At 33.1% G+C, this 15,515-nt stretch overlaps 1 protein-coding gene and 1 long non-coding RNA gene across 3 annotated transcripts; one reads left to right on the top strand and one right to left on the bottom strand.

Annotated features, from left to right (window-relative positions):
* Window positions 1-3,101: 3,101 nt before the first annotated feature.
* On the bottom strand, window positions 3,102-6,539 carry LOC105179527 (cytochrome P450 76A1). 2 transcript variants are annotated; one of them, XM_011103179.2, is made up of 3 exons: window positions 6,354-6,539; window positions 4,859-5,775; window positions 3,103-3,897 (listed from the first exon to the last, which is right to left on the bottom strand). In XM_011103179.2, exons 2-3 carry the CDS (start codon window positions 5,771-5,773, stop codon window positions 3,277-3,279), a joined length of 1,536 nt encoding a protein of 511 aa, XP_011101481.1. In that variant the 5' UTR covers window positions 5,774-5,775; window positions 6,354-6,539; the 3' UTR covers window positions 3,103-3,276. The 2 variants fall into 2 exon arrangements, with proteins under 2 accessions (XP_020547008.1, XP_011101481.1); XM_020691349.1 differs by lacking the exon at window positions 6,354-6,539 and having other exon boundaries at window positions 3,102-3,897; window positions 4,859-6,113.
* Window positions 6,540-9,998: 3,459 nt separating this feature from the next.
* Window positions 9,999-13,634, top strand: LOC105179526. Its single transcript, XR_849303.2, has 4 exons — window positions 9,999-10,333; window positions 10,438-10,560; window positions 12,140-13,328; window positions 13,504-13,634. It is a non-coding gene; the product is annotated as an uncharacterized LOC105179526 (long non-coding RNA).
* The last annotated feature ends 1,881 nt before the right edge of the window (window positions 13,635-15,515 follow it).

Below are 15,515 nucleotides of genomic sequence, written 5' to 3'. Positions count from 1 at the left end.
CGACTGTACTGCATCATCTTCAAACGTGTGATAAAAGGGTGAAATTACAGTTGATGATCAAAATATTTTTATCCAAATACTTGATTAGCTTCTTCTCAAAATATGATATAAACATATTACACCATATATGATGTTCTTTTTATATCAATGATACATTTTCATTCAATTAAAAAATGTATAAATTTTGAATTATCCTCACTTCAAAATATATCATAAAACACATTTGAAAATGATTGCAAAATTTTAACTAAATGTCCAAATAAGAAAACGTTCCGTCTTATATAAGTTTGCATTTTAAATTATTCAAATGTAACTATCACTATTTTTTTAAAAAATAAAAATAAAAATATAGAGCTTTCGGCAGAGTACAGCATGATAATTAAAATTAAATATTTTAATATGATTTAGAAGAAATTTAACTCAAATTACGTATTATAAGATTTGTTTGATGCCTCTAAGAAAGAGGAAAACATTTAATTAACGTTTGATTGATGCCTCAGCACTTGGGTCTGATTGTGATGATTGGCGTGCCAAAGTTATCAACTTCTTAATATTTAAGTATTATTTTTTAAAATTCGTCGTAATTATAAATATTTATTTATTATGAAAAAATTATAAATACTCTAATTGATGTTAGATAAAATTATATAACTTTAAGCAAAAGTTTGAAATTTATTAATTTTGTTCTTGCTTTATTTCTTTCCTTTTTCTTGAAAAAACATTTTAAAAACTATTTTAAAAAAAAAAGACAAAATGGATGAAAAATTTTAAAAATTGCAAAATAAATTCTCCACTTCATCCATATAAAAACTCAAAAACGTCTAAAATATAAGTAAATATAATTCATAATTTACGAGGGTATTTTAGTCACTTCATTATAAAAAATAGATGGAAATCTGACAGATTTGATTAATGGGTAGAATACAGTTAAAATTAAAGAAATTGATAATTTTTAGACGACGAGAGTGTTAGTCATTATGCTAAACCTCAGGAGAGTTTGTTGTAATTTACTCTTTAATTAATGATTAGATAATTCATCAGAAGAAAAATTAAAAATAAATTAAATTAAATTTTAAATTAATAATATGATAAGTATATTACTATATAATTAGCATAATAATTTGAAAAAAAATTAATTATATAATAAATATAATTAAGACTCGTTAGGTAATTGATTCCGTTTCAATAAATTTAATTTACATAAAAAAATTAATTAAAGTCAGGGCAGAGATCATGACAAGATCTATTAGGGAAAAAAGTTAAAACTGGTGACGTCTTCACTTAAAATGAATGTCTTAGTTAGACTTTGAAAAATAATAATATTAAAGTAGTATAAAAATAAGTATAATTTTATTTTTATTTTTTTAAATATATAATTTTTTTTATATCTTTAAAAGAATCTAAATGTGATTAATTTTGAAGATAATATATTTTGTTGGGCCTATTCGATGTTCTTGGACAGTCCATTTCGTTTTCCTCCAATACTGAATAATTACAAAGTTCTCCCAGATTTTATACAAATTACACATGAGTTCTCTATTTGAAAAATTATAAATTAAAGTTCTCCCCTACCTATGTTGACATTAATCTTTGGAAATAGTTATTATCTATATAAATTATCATCGGTTAAATCACATGTAATAATATTATTATATGTTCATCTAATGACTTACAATTTATATGAGTACAAGCTTTTCTCATCATGCATTAATTCAAGAACTCATAATTCACCTACATAAAACATCATTGTATTTTTTGGTTTTGTGTTAGAAAATTTTAAAGTTGTTAAGTAGTATCATCATTCATGTATGCATGTCTTGCTCATGTACAAAAAGAACTCTTAACGAAACTCCCCCCCCCCCCCCCCCCCACCTTTTGTTTCCCTAAATACATTTTCCTTTTTTTGTTTCTATGGAAAATATTGTAATTGATATAAAAAATGGCCACGATCAATTTTTGATAGACCTAGCCCAGAATGTCCAAACATCCACTTGGATGGCTCAACCCACTCTACCTTTTCGGTCCACTTATTGGCTCAACCCACTCTCTCAATCCGGCCCACTCTTTTTGTCTTATATTTATATTCCCCTTTTTAGCAAAACCTCAACCCTAATCCATTTCCACCATCTTCTCATTTTTCCTTCTCGCCGCAGATTTTCTATCTCTCTCTCTCTTTTCTCGGTTTCTTCCACCTGCGCTCTCTCTCTCTCTGATATTCAATTTTTCTCTTTCAAATATTTGAACCTGGCCTCTATAAATATCTCTGGTGGTTCTTTAGTAATGTTATCCCCTTAACAAGAAACTTTTTCATCTTTCTTGCATATTCAATTCAATTTTTCTCTTTCAAATATTTGAACCTGGCCTCTATAAATATCTCTGGTGGTTCTTTAGTAATGTTATCCCCTTAAATCTTTTTCTTCTCTCTTGCTCCGATTGAAAAAGTTCTTTGTGAACTCTTTTTAAGTGGTAATTTAAAGTGGTTGTGAGTGGTCTTTTGTGGACTACAATTTGGGTTTTAAGCAACTGTGTGAGGTTGTTGGTCTTAGTGGCAAAGGCTTCCCTCTCCGGTTTGGCTCCCTGAGCCAGCCTCTTTACTATTTCACTTTATCGGACGTGGTTCTTTGTAAATTTGTAAATACTTATATATATATATATATTCTTTTATTCATAGATCTGTAGATATATTTGTTGATTTTGTAACTTTGATTTGTATAAGGGTTTTACAGATCCATGATTCTCTGTAATAGTTTAATAGGACTACTATTCTTGTGGTTTACCACTGGTGGTTATATCCAACAATAATTTTAATCTTGTAAGGATTAATCCTTTTAATTTTGTATGAATTCATGTCGATAAATTTTTTTATAATTTTAAAAGTTTAGTACATTGAGTACAAAAATGATATTCGAAATTTGCTAAGATAATTTTTAATTTTGTATGAATTCATGTCGATAAATTTTTTTTATAATTTTAAAAGTTTAGTACGTTGAGTACAAAAATGATATTCGAAATTTGCTAAGATAATTTTTTCGCACGTAACATGCACGCAATCAACCTAATGTGGTACACTTTTCGATCATTTTAGCAAATTATAACCATTTTGGTCCTTTAAATTTTTGAAATTACAAAATACAATCGATAAAATAGATTCGTACACGACTAATAATACCATATCGTAATTACATGGCCAAAATTACAATGTTTCTATTCTCCATGTGTTTATTGCATGTTTTATTTTACACATAATTCAAATTTACAAAACAACTTCCATTTTATTTATAAACATACATAAGGAACGGGTATGGCCTTCACCGGAACAGCTTTTCTCAGTGTAATTCCCATTCTCTCCCTCATATCCATTTCCGCCGGTTTGAGTCCGTCGGCCAAAACCCAATCAAAGGCGTGGAGCACTGAGCCCAACGTCAGCGGCATCAGGCGAGAGGCCAGGGGCAAAGCCGGGCAGATCCGCCGCCCGGATCCGAATGGTATGAATTCAAAATGGCGCCCCTTGTAATCCGCCGCCATGTCAGGGTCCAAGAACCTCTCGGGTCTGAACTCCAACGGGTCTTTCCAGGTTTTCGGGTCCCGCCCGATTGCCCAAACGTTTACAAGAATTTGGGTTTCCTTGGGTACGTGAAAGCCCAGCATATTGCAAGAATCCATGGCCATGTGGGGGACGAGGAAGGGGAGGGGTGGGTGCAGTCTGAGCGTTTCTTTGATGACTGCTCTCAGGTACGGGAGGTGCTCCAAGTCTTCTTCTTGAAGTTTTTTTCCAGGTGGGATTGCGGTTCGGAGCTCGGCCTGGACTTTGTGGAGGGTTTGAGGGTTGTGGAGGAGCTCCGCCATCGCCCACTCTAGTGTGCTGGTGGTGGTGTCTGTCCCCGCCGAGAACATCTCCTGGAAAACTCAGTGAAAAAATTACTAAATCAAGTTTTCCGGCACCATGCATAATTCCTTTATTATGAAATATTTTTAAACAATGTTATTAAAGGTTAATAATAATAATAAAAAAAAATCCCTCAAAGTTGGTGAATTTGATTATTATAATTTCACAAAAGAAAAATCTTATAATTATTCTCTTTTGATATTAATTAGGTATAAACAATTAAATTGCATGGAAATATTTGAAATTGTGTATTTCAAATTCTTAATAATAAATCAATAGAATTTATTTGAATAATTATAATTTAAAGGATTCAAATCCTTCCATCAATTCTAATTTGAAACTATATTTTATTAAATATTAATGGATTTTATTTTTTTTTTCAAATGAAGTCATTTAAACTTCTTTCTCTCAATCCTTTTCTCAAATCCAAATCGATCAAACAATATGCACCCTCAAGGAAAACTGTAACTTTAGTTTTGTAAAAATAGGGGTGCATTTTTGTCCTAAATGTATTTATTTTCATAATTTTATCTCATAATTTAAAATTTTTTGCACATTATGGGTAAAAGCAACCAAAATTTGCTAGAAAAGTACAACCAATTAATTTGGTTCGTGCACTTTTTCAATCATTTTAGCGCACTCCACTCATATTAACCTCAGCGAAATTTTCAAAATCATTGAACAAAATTGTCAAAAAAAATCATATAAAACAAAAATTAGCACTCCCTGGTACTTCAAATTACAATTTTCCCAAAACAATTATACCTTTATATTTATGAAAATAAAAACATCATCAACTCATCACGTTCTTAAAAATAGTATATAAACATTAATTATAAAGATTTGATAATAAAAGTAATATCAAGAAAAGATGATTTTCTGAAAAAAAAAAAAAGAAAAGAAATGGATTTTTATCCTCCAAACAAGAGAGGAATGAGAATAAACACATAATCTAGGGAGTAAGATGCTTACAAAGACGATGATATTGATGGTTGTTGGAGCGAAACCAACATGCTCTTCCTCACCATCACCCCCATATTCCAACAGCACGTCCAAGTAATCTCTTCTCTTCTTCTCAACAGACGATCCCTTCTCCATTCTCTCTTTCAAGAACTCTCCAGCAATGTCAAATCCCCGTTTCACGTGAAATTGGGTCCGCCGCCGTATCCCCTGCGGGTCAACCCGTTTTAGCATCGGTAAGAAATCGGCGACATTCGGCTTTCCGGCGAACTCCATAGCTTTTCCGGCGTGGTAGAAGAACTTTGCTCCCGTTTCCGATTCCGGGTCCAATAAATCCTTTGAGAATATCAGGTTCCCGATGAGGTTAAACGCCATCAAGAAGAAGAATCTCCCGACATCAATACCAAGCCCGTTGGCGGCCGCGTCTCTTATGTACTGCACCATTTGATGGACGCACTTGGCCCGGACACCGCGCATGGCGTCCAGGGGGGCCGCCGCGAAGAACTCGGTCGTGCAGAGTCGCCGCAGCATCCGCCAGCGTGGGCCGTACTGGGCTGTGATGAGCGAGCCCTCGTTGCCAATCTCGCTCTTCATCGATTCGTATATCTTCCTTCCCGCCAAAACCACGTCGTGGTTCTTGAACATGACGCGGGCCGCCTCGCTGGAGGAGATCACCACCGTGGTCATGGAGCCCAGATGGAGTGTCATCACGGGACCGTGTTTTTTGGCCAATTTGGCAAATGACTGGTGTGGGGCAAAAGCGGCCCCTAGCAGCTGGAAAATGTTTCCCACCACCGGCCAGGGCCGTGGCCCCGGCGGCAGCCTCCCTAGCTCTTCCTGTAGGCGGCGTGTGCGCTGGGCCAGCAACGCCCATGCCGCCGCCCATAATAGCAAAGCCATAACTAAGCCCGCAATCTCGTAGTCCATCTCTTCAATTATATCAAGTTAGTTGGAATCAGCCCCAAGTCCAAGTGAAGGAAAAGTTTTGGTGAATGTTTAACTAACTACCACTGCCACAATTTCTAGTTTGCAAACAACTATTGTAAAAGAGAACTCGCCCTTATATCAATTCTTGAATATTCAAATATATAAGTAATTCAATCTATTCCATCAATTAACAAAATTTGATTATAAACTCAAGTTCACAACCTTTCCTTTTCCCTATAAAAATGCAACTTGAATTGCAATGAAAAAGGAAGATCGTTATACATTTTTGTTCAAGTGTACTCAAAATTTGAAGAAATATATATTTTCCCCCCTTCCTTAGAATTCAAATCTCAACAAATATAAACGTCTCAAAAATTTCGCATCACTCACTTATTCAAATAATGGATCGTACATCATAAAAATAATAATAATACAAATTGTACAAAATAAAATACTGATATCATCATATATAATTCAAGAGTCACGATTCTTTTAAATACGGAAATCCAAAAGAAAAGTAGAGAAAGCATATATATATATATACATACACATATATATATATATATGTATATATACTCACCTGCAGCTGAAAGTATATAGTTGAATCAGGAGTTGGTTAATTTCACGTGTGGATGAGTGGTGTTTGTGTATCTTAAGGTTTTACAATATTGGTGTATCCACCAATAGGAAATTATATATAGTACCTGGGATGATTGAGTAATAATGAGGCAAAATCGCATCTTCATCCTCACACGACTATTCGACTCTCTTTTTTGTTTTCTTTCTATCATCGTCATCATGTAATCATAATAATACGCTAACACCGCCTTTATGCTAATAGCCAAATTATTGGTGCGCGATCCCAATCAACTACGATGTATATATATATATATATATACATATATATGGATTTTGGGTATTAAGTTGACAACAGAGACTTTTATTTTTTGCATTTTGGTGTTTTATGCATTTATATTTCTAAAGTTGATTCTTGATAAAAATATATGATAATTATCAACAAATTTTCCTAAAAGAAAATACCACATATATTTCATAGGATCCAGACATATCCATTTTGGATCGATTTGGTCAACCCAACCCACTTCAATAACCAAAGATTAAGGTCGTTGATTGTCTGACTATACCTAGCTGAAGTTGATGCCATGTGAACCAAGCAAGTAGGTATATTTGGCCCTATAAATATTTTTATTATGCTTTATTTATGGCAAGAAGCATTTATTATAACTCACCCGCATTAAATATTTTCAGTTCGAATTATTTTGTTTCGATCTCGAGCTAACTTAAGCATCGGATGATCAATCTCGAGCTAACTTAAGCATCGGATGATCTTAGTTGGGGACCTTCCAACAATCCTAACGATTTCTTCTTTTCTCAAGTTATATACCTCATCTGGGATATCCTTGAAGCAATCTCGACCTCCTACCTGGATTATCCTGTAACTTTTGGTCCTTCAATTGTCTGAAAAGCATGCATCTGGCACGTGCTTTTTTAATTTGGGCCCTTTTTTCCCATTAGTCAATTTAATGAACAAAAATCACGAAAAATTAAAAGTTACAAAATTTATTTGCTAGCCTGGAAATATAAAGAATTAAAACATCAAAATGCAAAAATATAGGACCAAAAATTTGCTTCTATTCTGGTAGAAATTGATCGATGAAAACAAAATTCCCCAAATTTTAAAAAAAGCACCTACGAATGACATGCTTTTTGTTATAATATTTACAAACTCTAGGAATTTAAGGATCAAAATAACAAAAAATCTAAAAAATTAGAAAACTTATTTGTTATTCTAAAAACATAAGAGATTGAAATATTAAATGCAAAAAAATACTGAACAAAAATTGCATTTAAGCCTAAAGTAAACGAGCGTCTCATGGTCCATCAAATAATTGATAAAAGTGGTGTCCATCATTTTATTTTATTTACTTTTTATTGATATCTCGATTTCATTGATGAACCCACCCCAATTATTGCAAAATCGGGTATATGATTTTTATCAGTAAATAAATAAATGTTAAAATTTTTAAAGAAATAAAATAAAATAAATAGACTAGGTATACATAGAACTTAAAATATGAATAACTTTCATGATTCGAAAGACGCTTTTGGTATTTACCTCAAGAATTTGCAGAATTTCGCTCTTATTCTATGCCATTTAATAGAAAAATTATCTAAAATTTAGAATTAAAAAAAAAATGAACAGGATATTGTATCAGGCAGTCGGGACATTTTCATGATATGAAAGATCTGAACAATGGCCGACGAGGTCTTACTTAATTGATAAAGTTGTTAGTTTAAATCCTACAAATATAAATATAATATATTCAATCAATTTCGAATTTTAATGTATCAAACGTTGTAACGTTTCACATAATTTATACAAAATCATTGCCTTACCAAATTATTTTTTTCTTAATCAATTATTTAAATTTATGCCAGACCCACATTATACAATCGGAATTGACTTGAACATGGAAAAAATTATCATTAAAAAAAATTAAACATTTTTAATGTATAATCGTATTGTAAATTAATACTAATATGAAATTGACTTAACAATCAGGGATGGATCCAGTGTGAAGGGTGACGACAGATCCGATGCCATAAGTTAGAGTGCGAAAATGGAATTTATTCATAATATTTGCATTTGTATTTTGAGTGTTTTGTTTTGTGTTTTAGAGATGGAGTAAGAAAAATAAAGATACATAAGTATGTGTTGAAAATAAATGGTATGTCTGGATAGGGGTGAACGTCGGGTCGGGTAGTTCGGGTCGGGTACCCGACACGTCGGGTTTGGAAAAAATGAACCCGAACCCGACTAAGTCGGATACCCGTCGGATTCGGGTTTTTTAGCTTCAAAAAAATGTAGGTGGTCAATTTTTTAAAATACAAGTAATTCACTCCATGTAAATCTAAAATATAAGTTATGGACACAAATACTTAAAGCTTTACATAAATACAAAAAAAAAAAAAAGAGTTCAATCACATCCAGAAATTATGATAGGTTTTTGTAAATTATTTCAGTAACAACAATAAAGTCAAGGCCTCCTAAATCCTAATGCCTACAGACTGAAAAAGCAACTAGCTCAAATCACATTTCATCCTCGAGTCCTCGACTTGTCAAGCATTAAACATATAAAGTGGAAGAACTATTAGAGAAAGTCAAACAAATTAAAAATTTAATATTACACAATGAGGTTCTACCGTTCTAGTACCTTATCAAAAATTTACAAGTACCAGTTAGCACCATTAAATGTCAATAATTGTTGAATCAACCCCCAACTTAGTCAACTCTACAACAAAATAGAAAATAGTTAGACAAATAAAATATAAATAGAATATATAGAATTGAACAATAATCAAAATACAAGAAAAAAATAAATAAGTACTTTTCTCAACCACTTCAAGTTCACTCAAATCCTACTCAATGCTAATTGATTTGGAGTCTTTTCGTCGGCGGCAGCAGTGAGAATAGGCTTGGCGCCGACGGCAATGGAGGAAGAAGATTGTGGGGAAGAAAGAGAGAAAGAAGAGAAAGAACTTAGAGACCGTTCTGAAGAGTGAAGACACAGAGCGACTTGTTTCTTTCATCCCGATCGGGTTCTTCGGGTAGGGTTCTACAACCCGACCCGAACCCGACTACTCTTAGTCGGCTTACGGGTTAATCCGAATCCATGCAAAAACCCAATATACCCGATCCGATTTATTGTTATCCGATCGGGGCGGGTCGGGACCCAATTAACTCAACCCGTTCATCCACCTCTATGTTTGGATTTATACTTTGAGGTAATTTAAAATATTTTAAAATAAGTGGTGTAGGTTTGATATTGAGATTTGAGAGACAAAAATCACTGTTTATTGTCAAATCATATATCTTTTATATATATTTTTATATATAAATATTTTATGTTTAATGTTGTATTTTTTAGAGAAAAAAATAACTGTTTGTTGTTAAATTATATCTTTTTTTATATTATATATATATAATATAGAAAATTAAAAAATAAAAAAATACAAAAATAATATTGAATGAGTTTTGTGCGAAAACATGAAACCAAACACAGTGATTGAGTTTGAGCAATTTCTCCTCTAAATTTGAGAGAATGTTAACTTTTTTGCTGGTTATAAAATGACAATAATATATCTGAGTTCTAAAACAATATTTGATTTGAAGTGATGCCTTTTCTGTTTTGATCTTGATTCAGTGCATTTTTATATGATAATAATACGGACAGTAAACAATGTGTCAATGATTTAAAAAGACATTTGATTCCATCGTAGACTTCGTCTTATTCACCAACTTATCTCTTATTAAAAATTTTATATTTCGATACCCACATCCTTACTTTGTTTACCCAATCAAAAATTTACCTCACATTTTTCGCGTTTTACTGTTCTTGTTTTACCGGAATCACAAGGAGAACGAGGCAAGGTAATTGGAAGAACATTGGAAAGCGATGAAATAGGGAGCGATGTAATTCTCGCTATGGCGGATGTCTCAGTCGGTGCAGGCGACCTCATTTGGTTGCAGGTCCAAAGGTAATTAGGTTTTCGCAATTTTAGGCGTAATCTAAATTTTCATATTCTGAAATCTGAATTTATTACTTACTTATTTAGTGTATTGATATATGAGCTTCTAGTAGTAGTTCGTAGGTCTGTTCATTGAACAGGTGTAGGATTTAGCAGCGACTCCCGTGGTCAGGTGTTGTTTGATGAGGAGGCTGCATGTAACTGTCGCAATGACGATTGCAACAACTTCAGCATTTGTAAGGCCAAATCTCGCGCAGATGATTTTGACATTTTACTTCTTTTCAATACGAATATGGAGCGTTAATGCTTGTCTTTTATTGGTTAGAGCGTGTACTTTTTTCATTTATTTGAGGAGAAATCTTGTGATGCAATAGGATCGAATAATTGAAATTTTTTGTTATTTTATTTTGTATTATTCAAGCAATTTGTTATTAACAATTTTGGCGCTGAACTGTATACTCTAGTACTTCTATGAAAAGTATTGAAGTGTAGAAAATCTGTGGTCCTGGGATTTGGGAGGATGGAGATTTGGCCTTTTGTCAGAGTTCACTCAATTTGAATTCATAATTGAGAAATGACTTGTGGAGGGAATAAAATCCATGTCTTGGAGTATAACAGTGACACAATCTTAGTAAAAACGGGATTTGAATAATTAAGGATATATATCTTTGTCACTGTTGTGAGTTTGTTATCTTGAATCAGTTGTGGGGTTAGTTTATGCAATTACATGGGATGATGATCTTAGGTTGAAGGGGCAATATCTTATAAACAATGAATTTGAGTAAGGATATATATCTTTTCCCACTGATATGCGCTTACTTTGTCTTGCAATATCGTAAGATGTGGGGTTAGCGATGCAATTCCATCTCTTGACCCAAAGTTGACACGTTGAGCCACCTAAATGTCGTTGTTCCTCTGATTGGTTTTTGGAAGTTTATATACTACTTCATGGTGCAACCTTTGAACTTTTGGCTCTTGGCGATGTCACCCTCATTTGGGGGGACATGATGGAGAGGTCAACAATGAAGATTGATTGAAAGATCCATGTCCTGAAAGCAGCTTGGATAAAATGGACAAGAGAAGAAACAACTTTGTATAGAAGGATTCTGTTTGGCAGCTAAGAAGCACTTTGTTTCTTTTCTTTTATATTTCGGGCGTAAAATCAAAAGCATCTTATGTTTCATTAAAACCGTGTTGAACAAGTGGTCCTAATGTTTTGGACTGGTTATTAACGTTCTTATCTGACATTTAACCATTGAAGATAAACTTTATATTTAAAAAATGTAAAATTGTAGAACGCTTAAGAACTTACGAATTAGGATAGAGATTACGGAGAATATCTTTACTTTGGTTTTGCTTTTCTCCTCTGGTATCATACTCATTTTAAACCATCTATAACTTGGCGTTTAGCATGAAGTATTTGAAGCCTTTGCAGCTCTTTGATATATGTTTCTTTCATTGAACTGAGAGATTAGTGGTGCAACACAAATCTGTAGTTGTTGCTATCCGGTGCCAATATCTGTCGCTCATATGATGATTACTAGTGGTCCTTTCTCTGAATGATGCAGTAGCCTATAATCTTTGTCCTTTTTCTTATTGAATATCTTCATGCAGTTTCATACCCTCCTACATATAATTTTTGTTGTCGTTTACTTGTCATTTTTGTTGATGGAATAAGTTGATAATCTTTGGGCTGATGACTTGAACACACTTCCGTGCCAATATTATGTATCAGCTTTGTGAACTGACTGACTCACTGATACTTTTGGCTTCATATTAAGACAATTAATCATCTTTGTCTTAATCTTTGAACAGGTAGCTTCGTTTTCTTGGACTGTGAACTTTGATAGACCATGAAACCATTGATTCCAAGATGAAGCTGCTGCAATCCCAAGACTTTTCACAAATATATAGCTTCTTTGTACTGAGGCATGGGAATTTACTGTATTTTTTAAGTACAGAATGATTATTTATATTTTTCTATGAATAGCTACCTCTGGATATGTCTAGTTTATTTTCTTATCCAGACGAGTGCGTGGTAATTTTGGCTAAAAATGTTCAACTCCTTCAGTGCCTTCTTGAGAGATCCTCAAAGCAAATCCGTTTTCTGTCTTGCAAATAATGCTCCTCTTCACAGTCCCCTTGATGAAGACATAGGAAGCTTCTGAGATTAATGATTATACTTACTAATTTTCCTTTCTTCTTTGGAGGAATCTGGATGAGAAACTTATATGATAAAGCAATTTGTTTCTTACAATTTGGTTTTATGGCTGTCTTTTGATGATAGGGAGAACGCTTTAATATGACAAACTTGTACAAAACTGTACATTGTAGAAATTGAAGGAAGAATTAAAATGTTAGTTGAGAAATAGCCAAAGCACACTCTCAATCAAAGAGTCTGACCCATAATGCCGGGCCTTTGCAATGTTTCGTAATCTCAATAAGACTGTATACCTCACTCGTGGACCTTGTTTTTCATTGTTGTCTTAATTCAGTTCAAGCAAGAAGCGTGATTTCCTTCTTTTGTATGGTGGTCGGCGTGTTTTGTGTTCGCGCTGTACCTGTAATAGTGGTGTTCCTTTTCCATGGAAGGGAAATTTAAATTTTCAATGCCTTATTTAGGTAAAATTTCCTGTTTAAATTATATAGACAACTAAGAGAATTCAATATTAGCAGTGTCCACGCATCATCAAGTGGACTTGGTTGCTGACCTGGATTTCATTTCTCTTGTATATACATACACATATGTGTGTGTATGTAATTCTGTATGAAAGAGAGTTGATTAGAGGGGGGAAATGTAAGAAAGAGGATATTTATCTCTCTGAAAATAAAGGAACATGTTGTCTTGTAGCATATTTAGTCCTTGCAGATTACGGCATACGACCTGTTCATGTGTCAATAGATGATACTCGAAGTGGTAATGTTTTGCTTGCAATATTGAGAGGGTTTCAGCAGCAATGACAACAAGATTGGTACAGATACATGAAAGCTGACAATATCGAATGTAAGTACTATTTCACCTATGAACTGAACACATTCACACACAAATCCGTTTCCTCTACCATGATATTTGTTGTGAGTGGAGCAGTCACAACGGGTTATATTTATATGTGAATATTTGCTACAGTTGAAACCATTCGGTTCAATGTAAGCTCTAAGTACAGGAATTTTGGACACAGGTATCAGTATGGCCTTGTTCTCATGCACTTCTGCAAGCAGCTGCCCATACTTGTATCCGGTAAGTGTCTCAAAATCTATGCGAATTGCAGCTCATATATATGGCTACCAGACTATTTTGTGTTCAAAAAGAGCAGGGGATTATTGTAATAATCCATAATTGATATCTATTTCACGTCGTAGGATGTTGGAACTATTTTGATTGTTTCAATAAAATTTGCGACCAAATAGGACGCAAATATTAGATAATTGAAGTAGCCTAGTAAGGGAAAAGGATTTTACTTTATAACTTATCAAAAGTTTTAACTAAATTACCACAAATTATTATTTCATTCCACATGTAAAGGTAATCATGTCTTAAACCTTCATTACTCACAATATTATGACAATTATTGAGAATATGGGGTTGAAGATTGAGGGGGTTGCGACAGATTTGAACGTCAATCCCGCCTTCAATCCTATTCTCGTTGGAAAGCCATCATTTTCACTTTTCCTACAAATACAAAGCTGTAATCCATCTCTTCACATCTGCCGACACCCTTTACCCACACCAACCAACTCATTATTATTACCTAACTAAACCCCCCCTTTATGACAATTTGACAGATTGTTTAGTTTAGAATTTAAATTATTCAAAAAGGCATGTACCCTTTACTTTTTGTTATGATTTTCTACCTTAAAATAGGGATCGAATGCAATTTATTTCTATGTCTTAATAAAAAAGTGCAAAAAAAGGTCCTTGTGAAAAAGAGCGATCAATCATTATTAAAAAGAATTGATAAAAATTGAGTTAGAATAGAATCATAGATTCATTTTCGCACGTAGCAAAATGGGATTACAAGAACTTAGCACAAAAAAAGAGGTAGTTTTTAGTTTTGTGAGTAAAAGACCACATTTGTGTTCAATAAATTCAACTGAAGCCAGTACTTAACCGTTACTAAGTGTTTCTTTAGTCAAAACTCATACAAGTATTGTCTACTTCAATTACTTACCACGTTGTTGATGCTATGTAAGTTAAACTCGACTTCGTATTGGATCGACAATTCATAACATACCAGACATAAAATGTGAGTTGTACGTTTGCAATAAGGTAGCAAATAGTGAATGAAGAAATAGTGATAATCTATACACTAAACTATTAGGGTGAATTTGTATTGAAGAATTCCTATTTGAAAAAAGAATTTCAAATGACTCCATCCGAAAGGGATTTGAAATCCATTTATATTCATTAAAATTTAGTTTAATATTAAAGTGGAAGGGTTTGAAATTCTTTATATGAAGAATTATCTAAACATTTTCAAAGAATTTATTATGAAAAACTTGAAATTTATAATTTTAAATCCTTCGATCCAAATGCAATCCGAGTGAATTGAAGCTGTGTAGAAGAAATGAAGGGGAAATTTAATATGAAAGGTTGTGGGGTGAATGAGAATGTGGTGATTGGAAGTTTTGGGAATGCATGCAAATTTGTACCTCAAAGTGTGAGATTTGTTGGATTTGGGAAAACAACTTTGCTTCTTTTTCACTTAAAGTAAGAAGTCTGAGACCCTTCTTTTTCAACTCTACACTACTACATGCAACTCACCCTTCTTTCAACCCAGAGGGTCAACTTTGCTCCTCCCATGTTCCTCTTTTTTTTTTTTTTTTTTTTTTTTTTTTTTTTTGTTGTCCTTTTTTTTTTTTTTTTTTTTTTTTTTTCATTTTTTGGTTGGTTGCTTCTTCATGTTCATTCATAGGTCTCAATTTTTGAATGATGTGACCATATATTGCTACAATTATGATGTTAATTTTGATAAATAATTTCCCATACCAAGAAATGAATTTCCATATAGAAATATCTGAAAATCGAAAAACAAATAATTTTGGAGTCGATTGATATAATTATAATTAGGAATGACAATGAGTCAGGTTTATGACATATTTGTTGAAAGTCGAGTTCAAATCTAAAACCCTAAGACTCAAGACGTGTTTTGGGACTCAATTACGACTTCAGATCCCTTCTCAATGGTTGGGT

This window comes from Sesamum indicum, unplaced genomic scaffold (genome assembly GCF_000512975.1).
Source record: "Sesamum indicum cultivar Zhongzhi No. 13 unplaced genomic scaffold, S_indicum_v1.0 scaffold00165, whole genome shotgun sequence".
Lineage (NCBI taxonomy): Eukaryota > Viridiplantae > Streptophyta > Magnoliopsida > Lamiales > Pedaliaceae > Sesamum > Sesamum indicum.
The sequence above is the reverse complement of the archived record's forward strand: the minus strand, read 5'-3'. Positions and strand labels throughout refer to the sequence as shown.

What these genes read in the sequence shown, in the direction of transcription:
- LOC105179527 (XM_011103179.2), bottom strand. Translation starts at nt 5,773, where the DNA reads ATGGACTACGAGATTGCGGGCTTAGTTATGGCTTTGCTATTATGGGCG. An exon ending in CCATCAATATCATCGTCTTT is followed by an intron (nt 3,898 to 4,858) that starts GTAAGCATCTTA and finishes TGAGTTTTCCAG; the next exon opens with GAGATGTTCTCGGCGGGGAC.